The 16010-nt window shown below is 37.2% G+C and overlaps 2 protein-coding genes across 3 annotated transcripts; both read left to right on the top strand.

Annotated features, from left to right (window-relative positions):
• The first annotated feature begins 666 nt into the window (after positions 1–666).
• On the top strand, positions 667–4707 carry LOC21408973 (LRR receptor-like serine/threonine-protein kinase IOS1). The gene is made up of 13 exons (XM_024166786.1): positions 667–823; positions 972–1518; positions 1597–2072; positions 2191–2329; positions 2427–2498; positions 2589–2660; positions 2743–2823; positions 2926–3083; positions 3194–3402; positions 3502–3628; positions 3751–3816; positions 3908–4097; positions 4218–4707. The coding sequence occupies exons 1-13, from the start codon at positions 694–696 to the stop codon at positions 4636–4638; spliced, it is 2688 nt and encodes an 895-aa protein (XP_024022554.1). The 5' UTR covers positions 667–693; the 3' UTR covers positions 4639–4707.
• A 6352-nt stretch (positions 4708–11059) lies between these two features.
• On the top strand, positions 11060–15580 carry LOC21408974 (LRR receptor-like serine/threonine-protein kinase IOS1). 2 transcript variants are annotated; one of them, XM_024166780.1, is made up of 13 exons: positions 11060–11188; positions 11293–11833; positions 12078–12550; positions 12660–12798; positions 12905–12976; positions 13087–13158; positions 13244–13324; positions 13455–13615; positions 13691–13971; positions 14057–14183; positions 14416–14478; positions 14599–14791; positions 14929–15580. In XM_024166780.1, the coding sequence occupies exons 1-13, from the start codon at positions 11083–11085 to the stop codon at positions 15344–15346; spliced, it is 2727 nt and encodes a 908-aa protein (XP_024022548.1). In that variant the 5' UTR covers positions 11060–11082; the 3' UTR covers positions 15347–15580. The 2 variants fall into 2 exon arrangements, with proteins under 2 accessions (XP_024022548.1, XP_024022550.1); XM_024166782.1 differs by lacking the exon at positions 14416–14478.
• Positions 15581–16010: the final 430 nt, after the last annotated feature.

The raw sequence follows: 16010 nt of genomic DNA on the forward strand, positions 1-16010 counted from the left end.
TCCATGTTATAAAAAGCGCGTTTGATTAGAAGAGTAAACAAGCACTGCATAGTCTTTGATTAGAAATATATAGTCCACGGCGTTGTTTCACATTAGTCCAAATAGTTAAAACTATAAGCTCTATCAATACTTTTTCTGTCCAATCAATTATTCATTCGCGTAACATCCAAGAAATTACGAATCATAGGTGTGTTTGGAGCAAGGATATGTGTCATAATTCGAATCATGGTTCGTGGTTTGCTACAATATTTTCTCTCATAAAAAACACACTTAAATCGAGAATGGTTCTGAATCTATGAACCAAACGTATAATTTTTGTCATTTTTTCAGCCAAGTAAAAAAGGGTACACAGAAAAATCTTACCTCTTATAACAGAATTGCTTGTTTTCTACCATCAACTTGGTAAATAAAGTTTGAACCCATTTCCGCCAATATCGCCTTAAAGCCACCTTTATTGACATCCATTTCACAACATTCACATCTATTTAGACTAGAATTCAATGTACAATCTAACACCAAACAAATTCTAATTAGGCCAGTCCCATATATTGTTTTACAGTATTCTACAAATGTTACTTTAGGCACACTAGTAAGCTTGAATTTTAATAACAATATTACATCCACCAAAGATATATAACTCTCTTCTCACATTTCTAATTCTTAGACTTTCTTATCGTCCCCTCTCATTTTGCTATGCATTCTCTTCAGCATAATAGAACCAAGTTTTCAGTAAAGATGTTCAAACAATATCACTTCGGCTTTGCAATATTAATAGCTTCGTTTTCTCTTGAACTTCTCGTTCATGCACAAAATGATCAATCAGGTAAAACATTCATCTAAATCTCCTTACATGTATATACATACATATATATATATATATGGATTAGTTTGATCTCCAGTTTGTTCATACCATATAAGCACATAAGTTAAAACACTGCACTATTTCTCCTTATCCTTCCCATTTGTCACAGGCTTCATTAGCTTAGATTGTGGGCTGCCAAGAAATTCCAACTACACAGAACCAACAACGCAGATATATTATATCTCAGACGCTCCATTCATTACCACTGGTACAAGCCACAGCATAGCTCCCAAGTACAAGGCTGATCGCCAAGAACAGGCGAAGACTCTCCGAAGCTTCCCCGAAGGGATTCGGAACTGCTACAAAATAAACGTTACAAAGAAAACTCGGTACTTGATCAGGGCAACATTCTTTCATGGTAACTATGATGGCCAAGATTCCGCGCCACAATTCGATCTCAATTTAGGAGCCAACTTTTGGGACACGGTCAAAGTTGTGAATGTGTCCCTAAGTACCTTCAAAGAGATCATACATATACCATCACAGGACTATGTCCATGTTTGCCTTGTCAATACTGGTCTTGGGACACCGTTCATTTCAGATTTGGAATTTAGGCCTATGAGCAGCCAAGTTTATTACAACAACAGTGCTCCATCTGAGTCTTTGGAGCTCGTTTCGCGCCTAGATATCGGCTCAGCTAGTGGTCCAGCATACGGGTTAGTGACTCTTAATCTCATTAGATCAATATATTAAGTATTGCAATAATTGTACTAATGCTTCCTTATTTACTTTAGGTATCCATATGACTTTCTTGACCGGATTTGGCTTCCTAATGACTTCAACTGGTGGACTCAAATAAGTACATCTCAAACTATTGACCCCAAAAGTAAGAAAAACTACCGGCCGCCGTCCATCGTCATGAGCACTGCCGCTACTCCGGTCAACGAAAGCAATCCAATGGAATTTTACTTAGCCGCGGATACGAGTACTACCTTCTACTTCTACCTGCACTTTGCTGAGCTTCAACAGCTCAAGTCTGAGCAGTACAGAGCATTCAACATCAATCTAAATGGGGAGCTCTGGTATGGACCTCTTGCTCCTGTTTACCTAAACACAACCACCATAACCAACCAGATTGGATTTTCGGGATCATCAAGCTACAACTTTTCGATAATTAAGCTCGAGAACTCAACTCTGCCACCTATCTTAAATGGCTTTGAGGCCTACTCGGCGGTGGATTTTCAGCAGTCAGAGACAAATGAAAAGGACGGTATGTTCTTCCCCACACGTACATTTTCTTCCTTAGTTAATTGGTTTTATTATTCCAATTGTGAATTATTGTTTCTTGCTACCCTTGTGTGATTAATGAATGTGGAAACATTAATCAGTGGATGCAATTACAAACATAAAGTCAACTTATGGAGTGAAGAAGAATTGGGATGGAGACCCTTGTGTTCCCAAGGGATACTTGTGGACAGGCCTGAATTGTAGCTACAATGGTTTTGATCCTCCTAGAATTATAGCCTTGTAAGTTTTTTCGTCTCTACATATATATACATATGTGTATATATACCTTTATCAAATATTGGTAATTTTGATGCATTTTCAAAGTTATTACAATCAGGAACTTGTCTTCAAGTGGATTGACTGGTAAGATAGCAGCAAACATATCAAAACTTTCTATGATCCAATCTTTGTAAGTACCCAATTCTGAAATAATGCTTGTAAAGCTAGTTACTAAGATAATCCTGTAAATTTGGTCATAGTAATGTGTGTGCCTTATCAGGGACTTGTCAGACAATAATTTGACTGGATCAGTGCCTGATTTTCTAGCACAGTTGCCAAACTTGAGGGTTCTGTAAGTTTTTATGACAAACAATATTTTTGTTGCTGCAAATTTTATTATCGTATGTGAACTTCAAATCATCTTTCCTTTGCAGAAACTTAGAAAGAAACAACCTTACAGGTTCACTTCCAGCTGAACTCGTTGAAAAGTCTAATAATGGTTTCTTGTCATTAAGGTCTTGTCACTTTCTATGTCCTGATCATTTTTTTTTTTAATTTTTAATTTTTACTTTGGAAGTTAAAAAGTTACTATATTTCTTCAAATTTGAGAATCTTAGTGTGGGAGCGAATCTAAACTTATGCGCTTCATCTAAGTGCAAGACGAAGAAGAACAGTAATATTTTGATTCCAGTAGTGGCATCAGTTGGTGGACTAGTTCTTCTCTTATTTATAGCAGCAGCAGTTCTGCTGAGCCTGAAAAAGAAGAAGAGACAAGGTATTCCATCATATATCCAATATGCAAGTCTTAAAAACAGCGAAGAAAAGTTTTATTATGCACATTTTTGTGACATTTGCACTTGACATTTGCTTGAACCAAAAATTCAGCACCCGAGCCGCAAAAGGATTCGTTGGAGCCCGTAAGACGACAGTTTACATTTGCTGAGGTCCAAAGAATGACAAACAACTTTGAGAGAATTTTGGGCAAAGGTGGATTTGGAGCAGTTTACTATGGCTCCATAGATGACAATACTCAAGTAGCTGTTAAGATGCTTTATTCTTCATCTGTGCAAAGCTATCAACAATTTCAAGCAGAGGCATGTACTTTTCTTCGCTGATCTGCATAAAAGCTACCCAGCCTTTTCACATTCACATGCATGTGTTGACCAAAATTTTTATGCGACTTTCATTTACAGGTTAAGCTTGTTATGAAAGTTTATCACAGAAACTTGACTAGCCTAGTTGGTTACTGTAATGAAGGAACCAACATGGCATTTATCTATGAGTACATGGCAAATGGAGACTTAGGCGCACATCTTTCAGGTTTAGTCTTCTTATTACAAAATTTGTGATTTTATCAGCAAAAAACTGATGTTACTTGTCTGATCTACGTATAGAGGTACCACGAAACTATAACTAAATTAATTTAATTTACTTCCAAATAGGTGAAAGCAGCAAAAATATGTTGAGTTGGGAGGGAAGACTTCATATAGCAGCGGACGCCGCACAAGGTTAGCACGAAAGTTGACTCAAAGCATTCTTCTTGAGCACATCCTCTGTAAATTTTCTGACAATGAGGAAAATTTCGGATTTAAAATGTAGGATTGGAGTATCTACATAGTGGTTGTAAGCCACCTATAGTCCACAGAGATGTAAAAACTCCAAATATCTTGTTAACTGATAATTTTCAAGCAAAGCTAGCTGATTTTGGGCTATCCAGAAGTTTCCCTACTCAGGCCGGTTCTCATGTGTCCACAGTCGTTGCTGGCACCCCCGGATACCTTGATCCAGCGTACGTTATTGTGTTTCTTACAAACTCTATTCATTGCAAACACACAATCAACTAACTTAAAGACGTACTGTTGTTGTGAATTCTCACTCGTGATCTAAATGCAATTTTTTTTCCTCATAGGTACTACACAACAAACAGGCTGACCGAGAAAAGTGACGTTTATAGCTACGGGGTTGTGCTCTTGGAGATAATCACAAACCAACCTGCCATAATTAGTTCAAATGAGACTGATGAGAGGACTCACATAAGCCATTGGGTTAGTTCTAGGCTTGCTAATGGGCTCATTAGAAGTATAGTTGACCCGAGGTTACAAGGAGATTTCGAGGTCAACTCTGTGTGGAAAGCTGTTGAAATAGCAATGGTTTGTCTATCTCCATCACCTTCTAAAAGGCCAAATATGAGTGAGGTAGTGAGCGAACTAAAAAAATGTTTGGCAGCGGAATTCGCTCGGAAAAACCAGAGCCGTGTGACTGATTTGACGGATTCTAATGAAGTGTTATCTCTTGATGTGACTACGGAACTCAGTCCCTTGGCAAGGTAGAAAATTAATGCTTTGTCCAAAGGCATCAGTTTTAATATGCTTACTGAAAAATCTGTTAGTTTTCTTCTACTACTTGTAACACTTTTGTTTAGTGAATGATTTTCTTCATTGTGTTGTTTTGGGATCATAAATATGCAACAAAACCTTTGTTATTTGAAGAAGCTTCGATATCTTCATACGTAATACGGAAATGATCAATAACTTAAGTTTAGGTCCATCAATGACAGAGCGAGAAATTTTTCTGAGAGGGGACTAATTTTAACTACATATAAAGTTTAATCAAAATTCATTTTTAGGTTACTACAAATTGTTCAAGAAGAGATTTCATGTTATAAAAACATTGCTTAATAACCACATTATCACGGTTATTGCAATTTTCTCGATGTACGTAATTAAAGTATCATTAATCAATTTATCTCCAATTCAATTGCGTAACCAATTTTTTACAATATTCATAGCAAAAAATATCTTCTCTACGTAATAAGAAATAGAGCTAATACTTCTTAAAGGTATTTTTCTTTAAGAACGTAGTTCTTTTTATAAAGGTATTTTTTAAGAAGTAGAGTTAATACTTCTTAAATGTTGTTATCGTCTTATCTCGTATTCCTCTGGAAAAACTAATAGATATGTGTTATTTATATTTAGTAATTAGTAGTATTCTTAAAGGGTTTTGTTTGTTTGTTTGTTTTTTTTTTTTTTTTTTTTTTTTTTTTTTTTGTTGTTGTTGTTGTTGAAAAAGTAGTTCTTTTAAAAGGTTTTAGAGGTTTAAAGGTTAGATTTTCAATTTTTAGGAGGGGAGCTATATCTAATTATCTATAAAGATACCTACCTATAGATATATAGGTAAAAAACAAATTTAAAAAGTTGAGGGCCCCCCCTAGGCCTTAGTAGCCATCGTCACGGGGTCCACTCTCTGTGTATTTTTCGAACTCCATTGTTTTCACCCTTCTTTCTTTTTTAGAGAACTTCAAACTCCATTGTGTTCCCTCGTAAAAGAGAGATGGAGAGAGATGGAGATTTAAAATCGTTAAAATCAGGGTAAAACAATAAGTTAAAAGCATAAACAGGCGTATACGGAAATCTTTAAAACATGCTCAAGCATTGCAAATCTCTAATCAATGTCTTCTTGGAATCTGCCAATTTAATTGACTTCCGCAAACACGCGTACATAATTATCTCAGTTAATCAATCTATAACACACTTGTTTCGTCGTTCACAAAGACAAATATAAAAACTGCCAGGAACTGTCCATTATGAATGTTTAAGAAAGGTTGAGTTTATTTAATGATTGGTACAAGTATATATAATACACGTAAAGCTAGAAGATAATCTTAACCTAACAAACTTAGTCTAACCGTATACGAGAGATAAGGTAGAATAACAAAGAGATATATATCCTAACTAAAGATATTGACAGCTAGAATATTGTTACAACAAACTACGAGATAATAGTAAGACTAAGTCTTGGCTTTATCTTTAACATGCCCCCGCAAGATGGACGTCTGATCGGAGAGGCCAATCTTGGATGTCATCATTTCAAACCGAGCTCGAGCCAACGGCTTCGTAAGAAAATCTGCTAGTTGGTCGCCCGTTGGGACATGAGTGACACGAAGGGTACCATTTTGAACTTGTTCTCGAATAAAATAATAGGCAAGTGCGAGATGCTTCATGCGGGAATGAAAAACCGGATTAACACTAAGATGCGTGGCACCTAAGTTGTCACAATAAATGACCGGAGTACTAGTGAGCTGAATACCAAGTTCGCCAAGGAGATTTTGAACCCACATGAGTTCAATAGTGGTAGAGGCAACAGCCTTGTACTCGGCTTCTGTAGAAGACTGTGCTAGAGACTTTTGCTTCTTAGAGCTCCAAGTAATCGGGGTGCGACCAAGGAAGACGATTTGACCCATTGTAGAAGTGTAGTCATCCTTGTTTCCGGCCCAATCGGCATCTGAGAAGGCATGAAGATTGAGTGGCGAGTGACTGAAGATTGTGAAGCCTTTGTCGAGAGTGCCACACAAGTATCGAAGGAGCCGTTTGAGAGCATCCCAATGAGCGCTTATTGGCTTTTGCATGAACTGAGATAGCTTATTTACCACAAATGCGACATCGGGCCGAGTGAGCGTTAGGTATTGGAGACCCCCAACTGCTGCTCTATAATCTGTAGGAGTGTCAAGTAGTTCACTAGAAGTGAGAGTTAAAGCATTGTTGACCACCATGGGAGTCGGAACCGGCTTAGCATTAAGCATATGCATACGCTCAAGTAGATAAACAATATACTTCTTTTGACTGAGGAAGAGACCATGAGAGGTGGGCGTGACTTCTACTCCCAAGAAATAAGAGAGTGTACCAAGGTCTTTCAAGGAGAACCTGCTAGCCAATCTTTTAATGAAAGCATTTAGGTTAGTAGTATTAGGACCAGTTACTATAATGTCATCCACATACACAATGAGATAAATGGATGACGTGGAATGATGCAAGATAAATAATGAAGCATCAGCAACCGATCGCTTGAAACCCGAACCAATGAGAAAATTGGCTAGCTCTGTGTACCATGCTCGAGGTGCCTGTTTGAGCCCGTAAATTGCCTTGCGCAATTTGCAAACATGAGTAGGAAAGGCAGCATCCACAAAACCGGGGGGTTGTGACATATATACCTCCTCATGAAGTGTGCCATGAAGAAATGCATTATTAATATCAAGTTGCCGGAGATGCCATTTGTTTGTAACCGCAAGGCTGAGAAAAGTACGGATGGTGGCCGGTTTTACAACCGGACTGAAGGTTTCCGTATAATCGATACCGGGGCGTTGTTGGAATCCTTTTGCAACAAGACGAGCACGATAATGTTCTACACTCCCATCAGGTTTGTATTTGATGCGAAATATCCATTTGCATTTGATAAGATTACGACTATTTTCGGGGGACACCAAGTCCTAAGTACCAAGCTTATGTAATGCCGTGATCTCAGCAATCATTGCTTGCCGCCAAAGAGGATCTTTAAGAGCTTGGGCGACGGTAGTAGGTTCGGTTGGTTTATGTTGTAGAGTGGTATGATGGGTGTACTTGGGGTTGGGCTTGTGGATGTTATATCTGGAGCGGGTGATAATGCCAGGAGGTGGAGGAGGGGGTGGTAGAATGGCTGTAGGAGATGGACTGCTAGGTTGGGGTGTAATGGCCTGCTGGGCAGTGGGCTGCTGCTCCATAGAAGATGTGGCTGGGCTAGGTTGGGCCACGAGGGGGTCTGAGGAAGGATGCTGGTGTGGCTGCGGGGAGTTAGGTTGGATAGCGGTTAGACCATTGTCAATGGTCGGGGGATTATGGACAGGTACTGGCTGAATTATGGGCAGCGACAAGGGATACCAATGGTCCGGATTGGGTATGGGAGTAGCATGAGTGCGAGTGCCAAGACGAGCATAAGGAAATTCGGTTTCTATAAACCGAAGGTGCCTAGACGTGTAGACTTTGTGGGTGGTGGGATCTAGACAATGATAAGCACTTTGATTCTTAGAATACCCAATGAAGATACAAGGAATAGACTTGGGATCTAATTTGTGTGTGGCATAAGGTCGTAACCAAGGATAACACAGACAACCGAAACTCCTTAACTTGAGGTAGTTAGGAGGAGTACCAAAGAGACGATGATAGGGAGATGAGTTTGAGAGAGTTGGCATGGGAAGCCTATTGATAAGATATGCGGCTGTGACGAAGGCATGAGACCCAAACTCAAGGGGTAGTTGAGCGTGGGTAAGAAGAGATAAGCCCGTTTCAACGATGTGGCGATGCCTTCGTTTGGCATATCCATTATGTTTAGGAGTATGAGGTGGAGAAGTGAGATGTGAAACACCATCAATGGTTAGAAAAGTTGCCAAGGCTTGATATTCCCCCCCATTGTCAGAGTATAGGACTTTGATATTTTTCTCAAAATATTTTTCCACTAAAGCTTTGAATCTAATAAACACTGCTTTTGTATCAGACTTGTTTTTGAGAGGATAGAACCAAATGTACTTTGTGTAGTGGTCAACAAAAATAACATAATATTTGTAACCATCAATAGAGTATAATGGAGAAGTCCATAAATCAGTGTAAATAAGTTCAAGAGGAGCAGTGGATATCAACGTTGATTGACCAAATGGGAGCCTATGACTCTTATTATATTGGCATGAGTTGCAATTAAAAGAAAAATCACTAGAAACATCAAGTCGGAAATTTGACACTAAATTTTTGAAGATGGATAAATTGGGATGGCCAAGATGATGATGCCAATCTATAGCCGACGCTTTGACACTGGAAAGAGCTAGAATAGGTGCAGGAGACGGCCACTCATAAATGCCATGCCTAGTTGGACCCTGGAGGAGTTGTGCCCCCGTGAGACGATCCTTCACAACAAAGGAATTAGAAGTGAATTCAATGATGAGATTATTTTCTGAGCAAAGTTGTGAAATAGCAATAATGTTACTATTAAGTTGAATTCACTACAAATACTTGTCCGGGAGAATACGAGATAAAACGATAGCAACATGCAAAAACCGAAAACCACTTATAAAAGCGCAAAGATGTAGAAGCAATAACAGCGTAATAAGATTAAGAAACATCAAAATAGAAAACGACAATAACATGGAAACGACAACAACATAAAAACGACAAAGGGATGATAAAAACGACAACAAATAGAAACAATAAATATCGAAAGAGAAAACGACAAAAAATGTAAACGAGTAGTAAAAATTAAAAAACGACGAAAAGGGGGATAAAAGGACAAAAAATTGGAAAATCTCTATAAGCGCTTGAATGTTTTTCCTTTTTGTTTCTTATTTTCTCCCGGAATTGGTGTGAAGAGAAAAAGAAGCAAATGAATTATGGAAATAGAATCTTTGAATTAAGTAACTTAAAAATAACATTCTAAATTAAATTCCCTTTATACTTACATGCAAATTACGTGTTGACTCTTGACAAAATTGCTAGAGATTCGTCGACAAGCCACCACCTCACATGCAGCGAATTAGGCGACCGAAAAAATTATAAGAAAGCAAAACCATTGACGGCATAATAGTTAAGAGTCAAAAAACGAAATTTGAAGTTGATCTAGACGAGGAAAATTGACATCATGACAAAAGAAAATAAGAAAAACTACTGGTGGGTGAGCTTGCTGGGCCCGCAGCTTATCATGATACAAAGACTTGAAGGTCAAAATTGCGCGTTTTTAATTCGAACTTCAACTTGCTAGGGGCTAGAGAAGTTGCTCATTTCTTGACTTTGAGTACGTGTCCGAAAAGGACGTTAGGCAGTGGCATCCATAGGTTTGGGATAACAACAAGAATAACGATTAAACGTGCTTCAGTTGTGATACCTCTATAATGCAAATCAATGAGCTAGAACCCTTAAAAAAAAAAAAAACAGTGAGCCAAAATATTAGATAGTAAACGACGATTTATGTACAAGTCTTCGCTAAAATTATTTGACCTTAATCATACTCTTCCCCCTCTAAAAGGAAGTGAAATCCTATCTTGGAATACTTAACTTAATTACAGAGAGCTTAATTTGGTCGATGATGTGAGAGGGAAAAAGGAATTAAGTTAATATTTAACTGTTGGATAACAATAAAAATATTCAAAATGCTGGTGAATAATAGTACTGAAACTTATTGTGCTGTGGCCTTGGAAAAACATGGTCAATAATCACATTTTTCTCTACTTAATTAATAAATGTTAATTTTTGCACAAGTTTGTCACCATAGTAGAATTAAAGTCCTTTTTTGGCATCTTCACACGAAATTTAAATCCAATAAATATCATAATTCATCTCCAATGTAGTCGTGAATAATTTTAATTAGATCCCTTGTCTCAATTAAATATAAGATAAATTTATTGGTTATCTATTAGCCATCATGGGCTGCAAGCTACTAATTACGAAGGATATATTCCCCCCTCGAAATTTCACACCGAATGCTCATCCTTTGTCGAATTAAAAATAATGTCAAACTATCCCTAGAAAAGAAAAGAAAAAAGATATTGTCAAACTAGTAAGTGGCTATCAGTGCTGAATAAGGTGCTCTAGAGTAATTTCCTAGTTCCTTGCATGCAAGGCTTTTGACTATTAAATGTCAACTTCACCTCCAGTCTCCTATGGATTTTAGGCGTGTCGCGTATGGTTAATTAGGTGTAAATGCGCTATTCAATTCAAAGTTTTCAACTAAACAAACATGATAGGAAATTTTTCGATCTGCCACTTCTCACATAATCTCAAGGGCCCCACAATGGAAGGAAAAGGAAAAGAAGGGCAAAAAAAAAAAAAAAAAAAAAAAAAAAAAAAACGACTAGACCAAGTCAGCAACTCGGTTTCTTCCATAACTCTTACTATAGCACATGACAATATGGTATATAAAAACATAATCATAAGGAAAAAGATTTTTGGCTTAGGAAAGAGTTTGGTAGATTTATATTGCAAATGGAGAGTTTGAGGGTGAAGGAGATGTTCAAGTATTTCCATTTTGCAACATTTTTGCTTGTTGCTTATGCTCTTTTCTTTGCTGCTCATTCCCAGGGTCAATCAGGTACATAAAGTCTCCACATAATGCTTATACTTTTTGCTTTTCTAGTTATAATTATAAGCAATATTCTTTCATATAGCTATAGCTAAGGTTCCTCTATGTTTCAGGCTTCATTAGCTTGGATTGTGGATTGCCCGAAAACTCCAACTACACAGAAACAACAACAGAAATAAATTACATCTCAGACGCACCGTTTATCAGCAGCGGTAAAGTTTATACCATATTGCCCCAATACAAAGTAAACCTTCAGTATTGGGCAACAACTGTCAGAAGCTTCCCTGATGGAACCAGAAACTGTTACACAATAAACACCGAAAGGGGCACCAAGTATCTGATGAGGGCATGGTTCTTGTACGGCAATTACGACGGCAAGAACAGCACGCCGGAGTTTGATCTCCACTTGGGGCCTAATTTTTGGGACACCGTCAAAATTGTCGACTCTTCATCGGTTGTTGTGAAGGAGATCATACATTTCCCGTTGCAAAATTATGTTCGTCTTTGCCTCGTCAACACCGGTTCTGGGACGCCGTTTATTTCGGCACTGGAACTCAGGCCTCTCAAGAACACCACTTACAAGGTTGAATCTCAGACGTCGTTGGCACTCGCTGTTCGAATCGATGTTGGTTCAAACTTAACTGGGGTAATAAGGTACTTCTCAAATTCCTTTGCAGAATGCCACTTTTTCCTTTTAAAATGAAAGAGAGGACTCAACTAACATTAAGGAACTTTGCGGAATGCAAATTGAAATTATCTTTGATGAATTTCTAAGCCCGCATTTAAATGTTTCTAAAATGCTGTATTGAATAAGTATCTACCTCTTTTTCTTTTTCTTTTTTTTTTTTTGAAAAATAAAATCGGAAAAATCTTACGAATGATGTTCACCAATTTTTAGGTATCCATACGACGTTTCTGATCGCATCTGGGTGCCGTATAACATTGACGAATGGAAGGATATAACAACATCACAAACTGTTGATTCCGAAAACGATTTCCAACCACCGCATGTTGTAATGAACAATGCCGCCATGCCGGCAAACAAAAGCGCTCCTTTTCGACTAATTTTCGAGCTCCTGGATCCGAGCACAAAATATTATCTCTACATGCACTTTGCGGAACTCCAGCAGCTAAAACCAAATGAGTCAAGAGCTTTCAACATCAACGTAAATGGGCGGTTCTTGTATGGGCCCCTTGTTCCTACTTACTTGCTCTTAACCACCGTCTACAGCGCGTCACCCATTACAGGAGAAGTAAACTACACTTTTACCCTAGATAAGCTTGAGAATTCGACTCTACCTCCAATAGTAAATGCAATCGAGATTTATGCGCTGGTGGGTGTCTCGCAATTAGAAACTGACCAAGATGATGGTACGTGTACTCTTAGTTTTTCCACATTGATCAACTATAATCTTTTGTAAGGTTTATCTAAATAATTACTTTGATTACTTTACTAATGAATATGAAAAAAAAAAATTAGTGGACGCCATGGTTAACATAAAGTCGAATTACGGAGTTAAGAGAAACTGGGATGGTGATCCTTGTGTTCCACTAAAATACTTGTGGGCGGGTCTAAATTGTAGCAATGATGGTTCTAGTCCACCCAGAATCACATCCCTGTAAGTTCACAATCTCAATTTGGTTATGTTAATTTTGCTTTGACAATATGATTTCATTTTCAACTCTGTTAATTATGTGATTACTAATGACAAATTGCAATGCCAGGGACTTGTCTTCTAGTGGATTGACAGGCGAGATAAGTACATACTTATCCAAACTCACAATGCTTGAGTCATTGTAAGTATACAATATGACGTCTCCCACTATTTTCAGTTGGTTATGATGGTCTAAATTTGGTCATTAACAAGCTATAGACGTGAAACGTTTTGATTTGTGGTTCATTTCAGGGACTTATCAAACAACAACTTAACAGGATCAGTGCCTAACTTCCTTTCTCAACTGCCGAATTTGAGAGTCCTGTAAGTCGTTTAGAGTAATAATTGGTATTACAACTTTCCTCTAATGAAATTGATGAGATTACATATATGTCCCATGTCTTTGCAGAAACTTAGGAAACAACAAGCTCACAGGTTTGGTTCCAGCTGAACTCATTGAAAAATCGAGTGATCGTTCCCTATCATTAAGGTACATTATTTCTCGATAAAAATATCAAATTTCGTTTCAAATCCAAATTCAATATGGGTCATGCCAGCAAATTTGTACACGTACAATTTTGAATTACAGTTCTGACATTGTTTTCCTTTATTGATTACAGTGTTGAAGGAAATCAAAATTTATGTGCCTCGTCTCCATGCAAGAAGAAGAAAAAGAGCAGCAATATCGTAATTCCGGTTGCTGCATCAGTTGGTGGCTTGTTCATTGTCTTGTTAATTGCAGGGACTATTTTGATGGGTCTGAAAGCTAGAAAGAAACAAGGTACGTAATATAACTATTTTTACAACCTGTCCATAGAGAATAATAACAGGAGATAATAAACGTTTCCTGATGCAGGTTTAGTCAAGGAAGAATTCGACGATCAAAATGAGTCATTCGACTCCAAGAAACGGAAATTCACCTATTCTGAAGTCATAAGAATAACAAACAACTTCAAACGAGTTTTGGGCAAAGGTGGATTTGGGACAGTTTATCATGGCTTCATAGATGAAGGTAGTCAAGTAGCTGTCAAGATTATTTCTCTTCCACCTATTCGGGTTGACCATCAGCAATCACAAGAAGAGAAGGAAAGAAATCAAGAACAAATTGAACAACAATATAAACAATTTGAAGCAGAGGCAAGTATTCATTACACATTTATGCACTCAAAATTCTTAGGTTATCCTTGTATATACTAAAGAAGAATGTCATATTGAGTTACAGGTTAAGCTTCTTTTGACGGTTTATCATGGAAATTTGACAAGCCTTGTTGGATATTTCAAAGAAGGAGCCAACATGGGCCTTATCTATGAATACATGGCCAATGGAGATTTAGAATCGCATCTTTCAGGTATACTAATTTTGTTTTGCAATTCCTTTTCCATTTAAATCTTCTTCAATTACTTTTCCAGTGTTAAGGGTGGATATTTTTCTGGAAAAAATTCTCTCAAAAGATCCCTCTTGTAGAGGAGTTCATATGTAAAAATAGGGAAAAAAATGTAAAATGATACATAATTCACGATTAAGAATAAAGAAACTATGCAGAAACGCTCTAATTAATATTTTGTGTTTTGGTAATATAGGTAGGCAAGCCAATGTCCTTAGTTGGGAAACAAGGCTTGAAATAGCCATAGATGCAGCACAAGGTTTGCTAGAAGTTTACTTCTGCATTTTTTTTTTTTCACTTATTTCTTTTCATTGCAAATTTAATTGGAAATTTTTTATTTTATTTTTTGGAATAATAAAGTACGTATTTTGACAAGTAGGATTGGATTATCTGCACCATGGTTGTAAGCCACCTATAATCCACAGAGATGTGAAGACTGCAAACATCTTGTTGAATGAGAACTTTCGAGCGAAACTTGCTGATTTTGGTCTGTCAAGATTTTTCTCGGCTGATGGTGCCACTCATGTATCCACACGTCATATTGCTGGCACTCCCGGATACCTTGACCCTGAGTAAGTTTCTACATCATTTATTTATGAGCACTTTTTAGAACAATTAAGCACATACGAAACATTAATGATAATATTAGATGACATTTAAAATATTGGATCTGTTACCAATGAAATTTATGTGCCGTTTTCATGTGCAGCATAACAAACAATAGCTGGCTCAATGAGAAAAGTGATGTTTATAGCTTTGGGGTGGTTATCCTACAGATAATCACAGCCCGACCTGCCATAAGTAGAACTACTGATGATGAGAGGACTCACATAAGTGAATGGGTTGATTTTATGCTGTCTAATGGCGACGTTAGAAGTATTGTCGATCTGCGATTACAAGGAGATTTCGAAATCAACTCGATGTGGAAAGCGGTTGAGATAGCAATGGCTTGTTTAAACCCCCCAGCTTCAAGAAGGCCAAACATGAGCCAGGTAGTGATTGAGTTAAGGGAGTGTCTGGCATCAGAATTAACTCGGAGGAACAATAGCCATGTAACTGATTCATCATATTTAAATGACGCATTGCCTCTAAATATGAGTGTGGCATTCAGTCCTGTGGCAAGATAGAAGCACTTATTTCTCCAAAAGCATTGGTTTCTTGTGCGGAGTGGTTTTCAGTCACGATCTGTTACTTGAGCCTTCTTTTTATTTTTTTTATTTTTTTTTTATTTTTATTTTTAACAAATTCAACACTCCACTCAAATGTTATTGTGGATTGACTTTGTATCGTGATAATTTGATGATGGACGTTCATCTTTTTTGTTTTGGTTAAATAAATAAATATATATGTGCGTGTGTATGGACGGGTTTTTAATGGTTATGTTTCTATTAGTAGTCACCTCTAAATATGAAAAATTTAATGACGTAACGTGATAAAAATCTTATTTCATTAATTGTCATTAACTTTTTTAGTCAGCTATTCAATTAATTACATCCGTCAGATTAATATCTCGTAGCTAAAACAATAATACACATTGATGGTACAAGTTGATTATACACTTGTATGTGTATATATATATTTTTATGTATACACAAGTTAAGGCAGATCAGCTGCCTTCGCTGATGAATCATTAGATAGCCTTAACAGTGATGATACAAGTTAATTATCACTGATGATTTTTCTTCAGTTTCTTTACTCCCTCACATGGTTTGGATTGAAGATGGATATAAACCATCATCCTATCTATAATATATATATATATATATATATATATATTATAACGAATGGCTT

The sequence above is a fragment of the Morus notabilis genome, unplaced genomic scaffold (genome assembly GCF_000414095.1).
Source record: "Morus notabilis unplaced genomic scaffold, ASM41409v2 Scaffold307, whole genome shotgun sequence".
Taxonomy (NCBI): domain Eukaryota; kingdom Viridiplantae; phylum Streptophyta; class Magnoliopsida; order Rosales; family Moraceae; genus Morus; species Morus notabilis.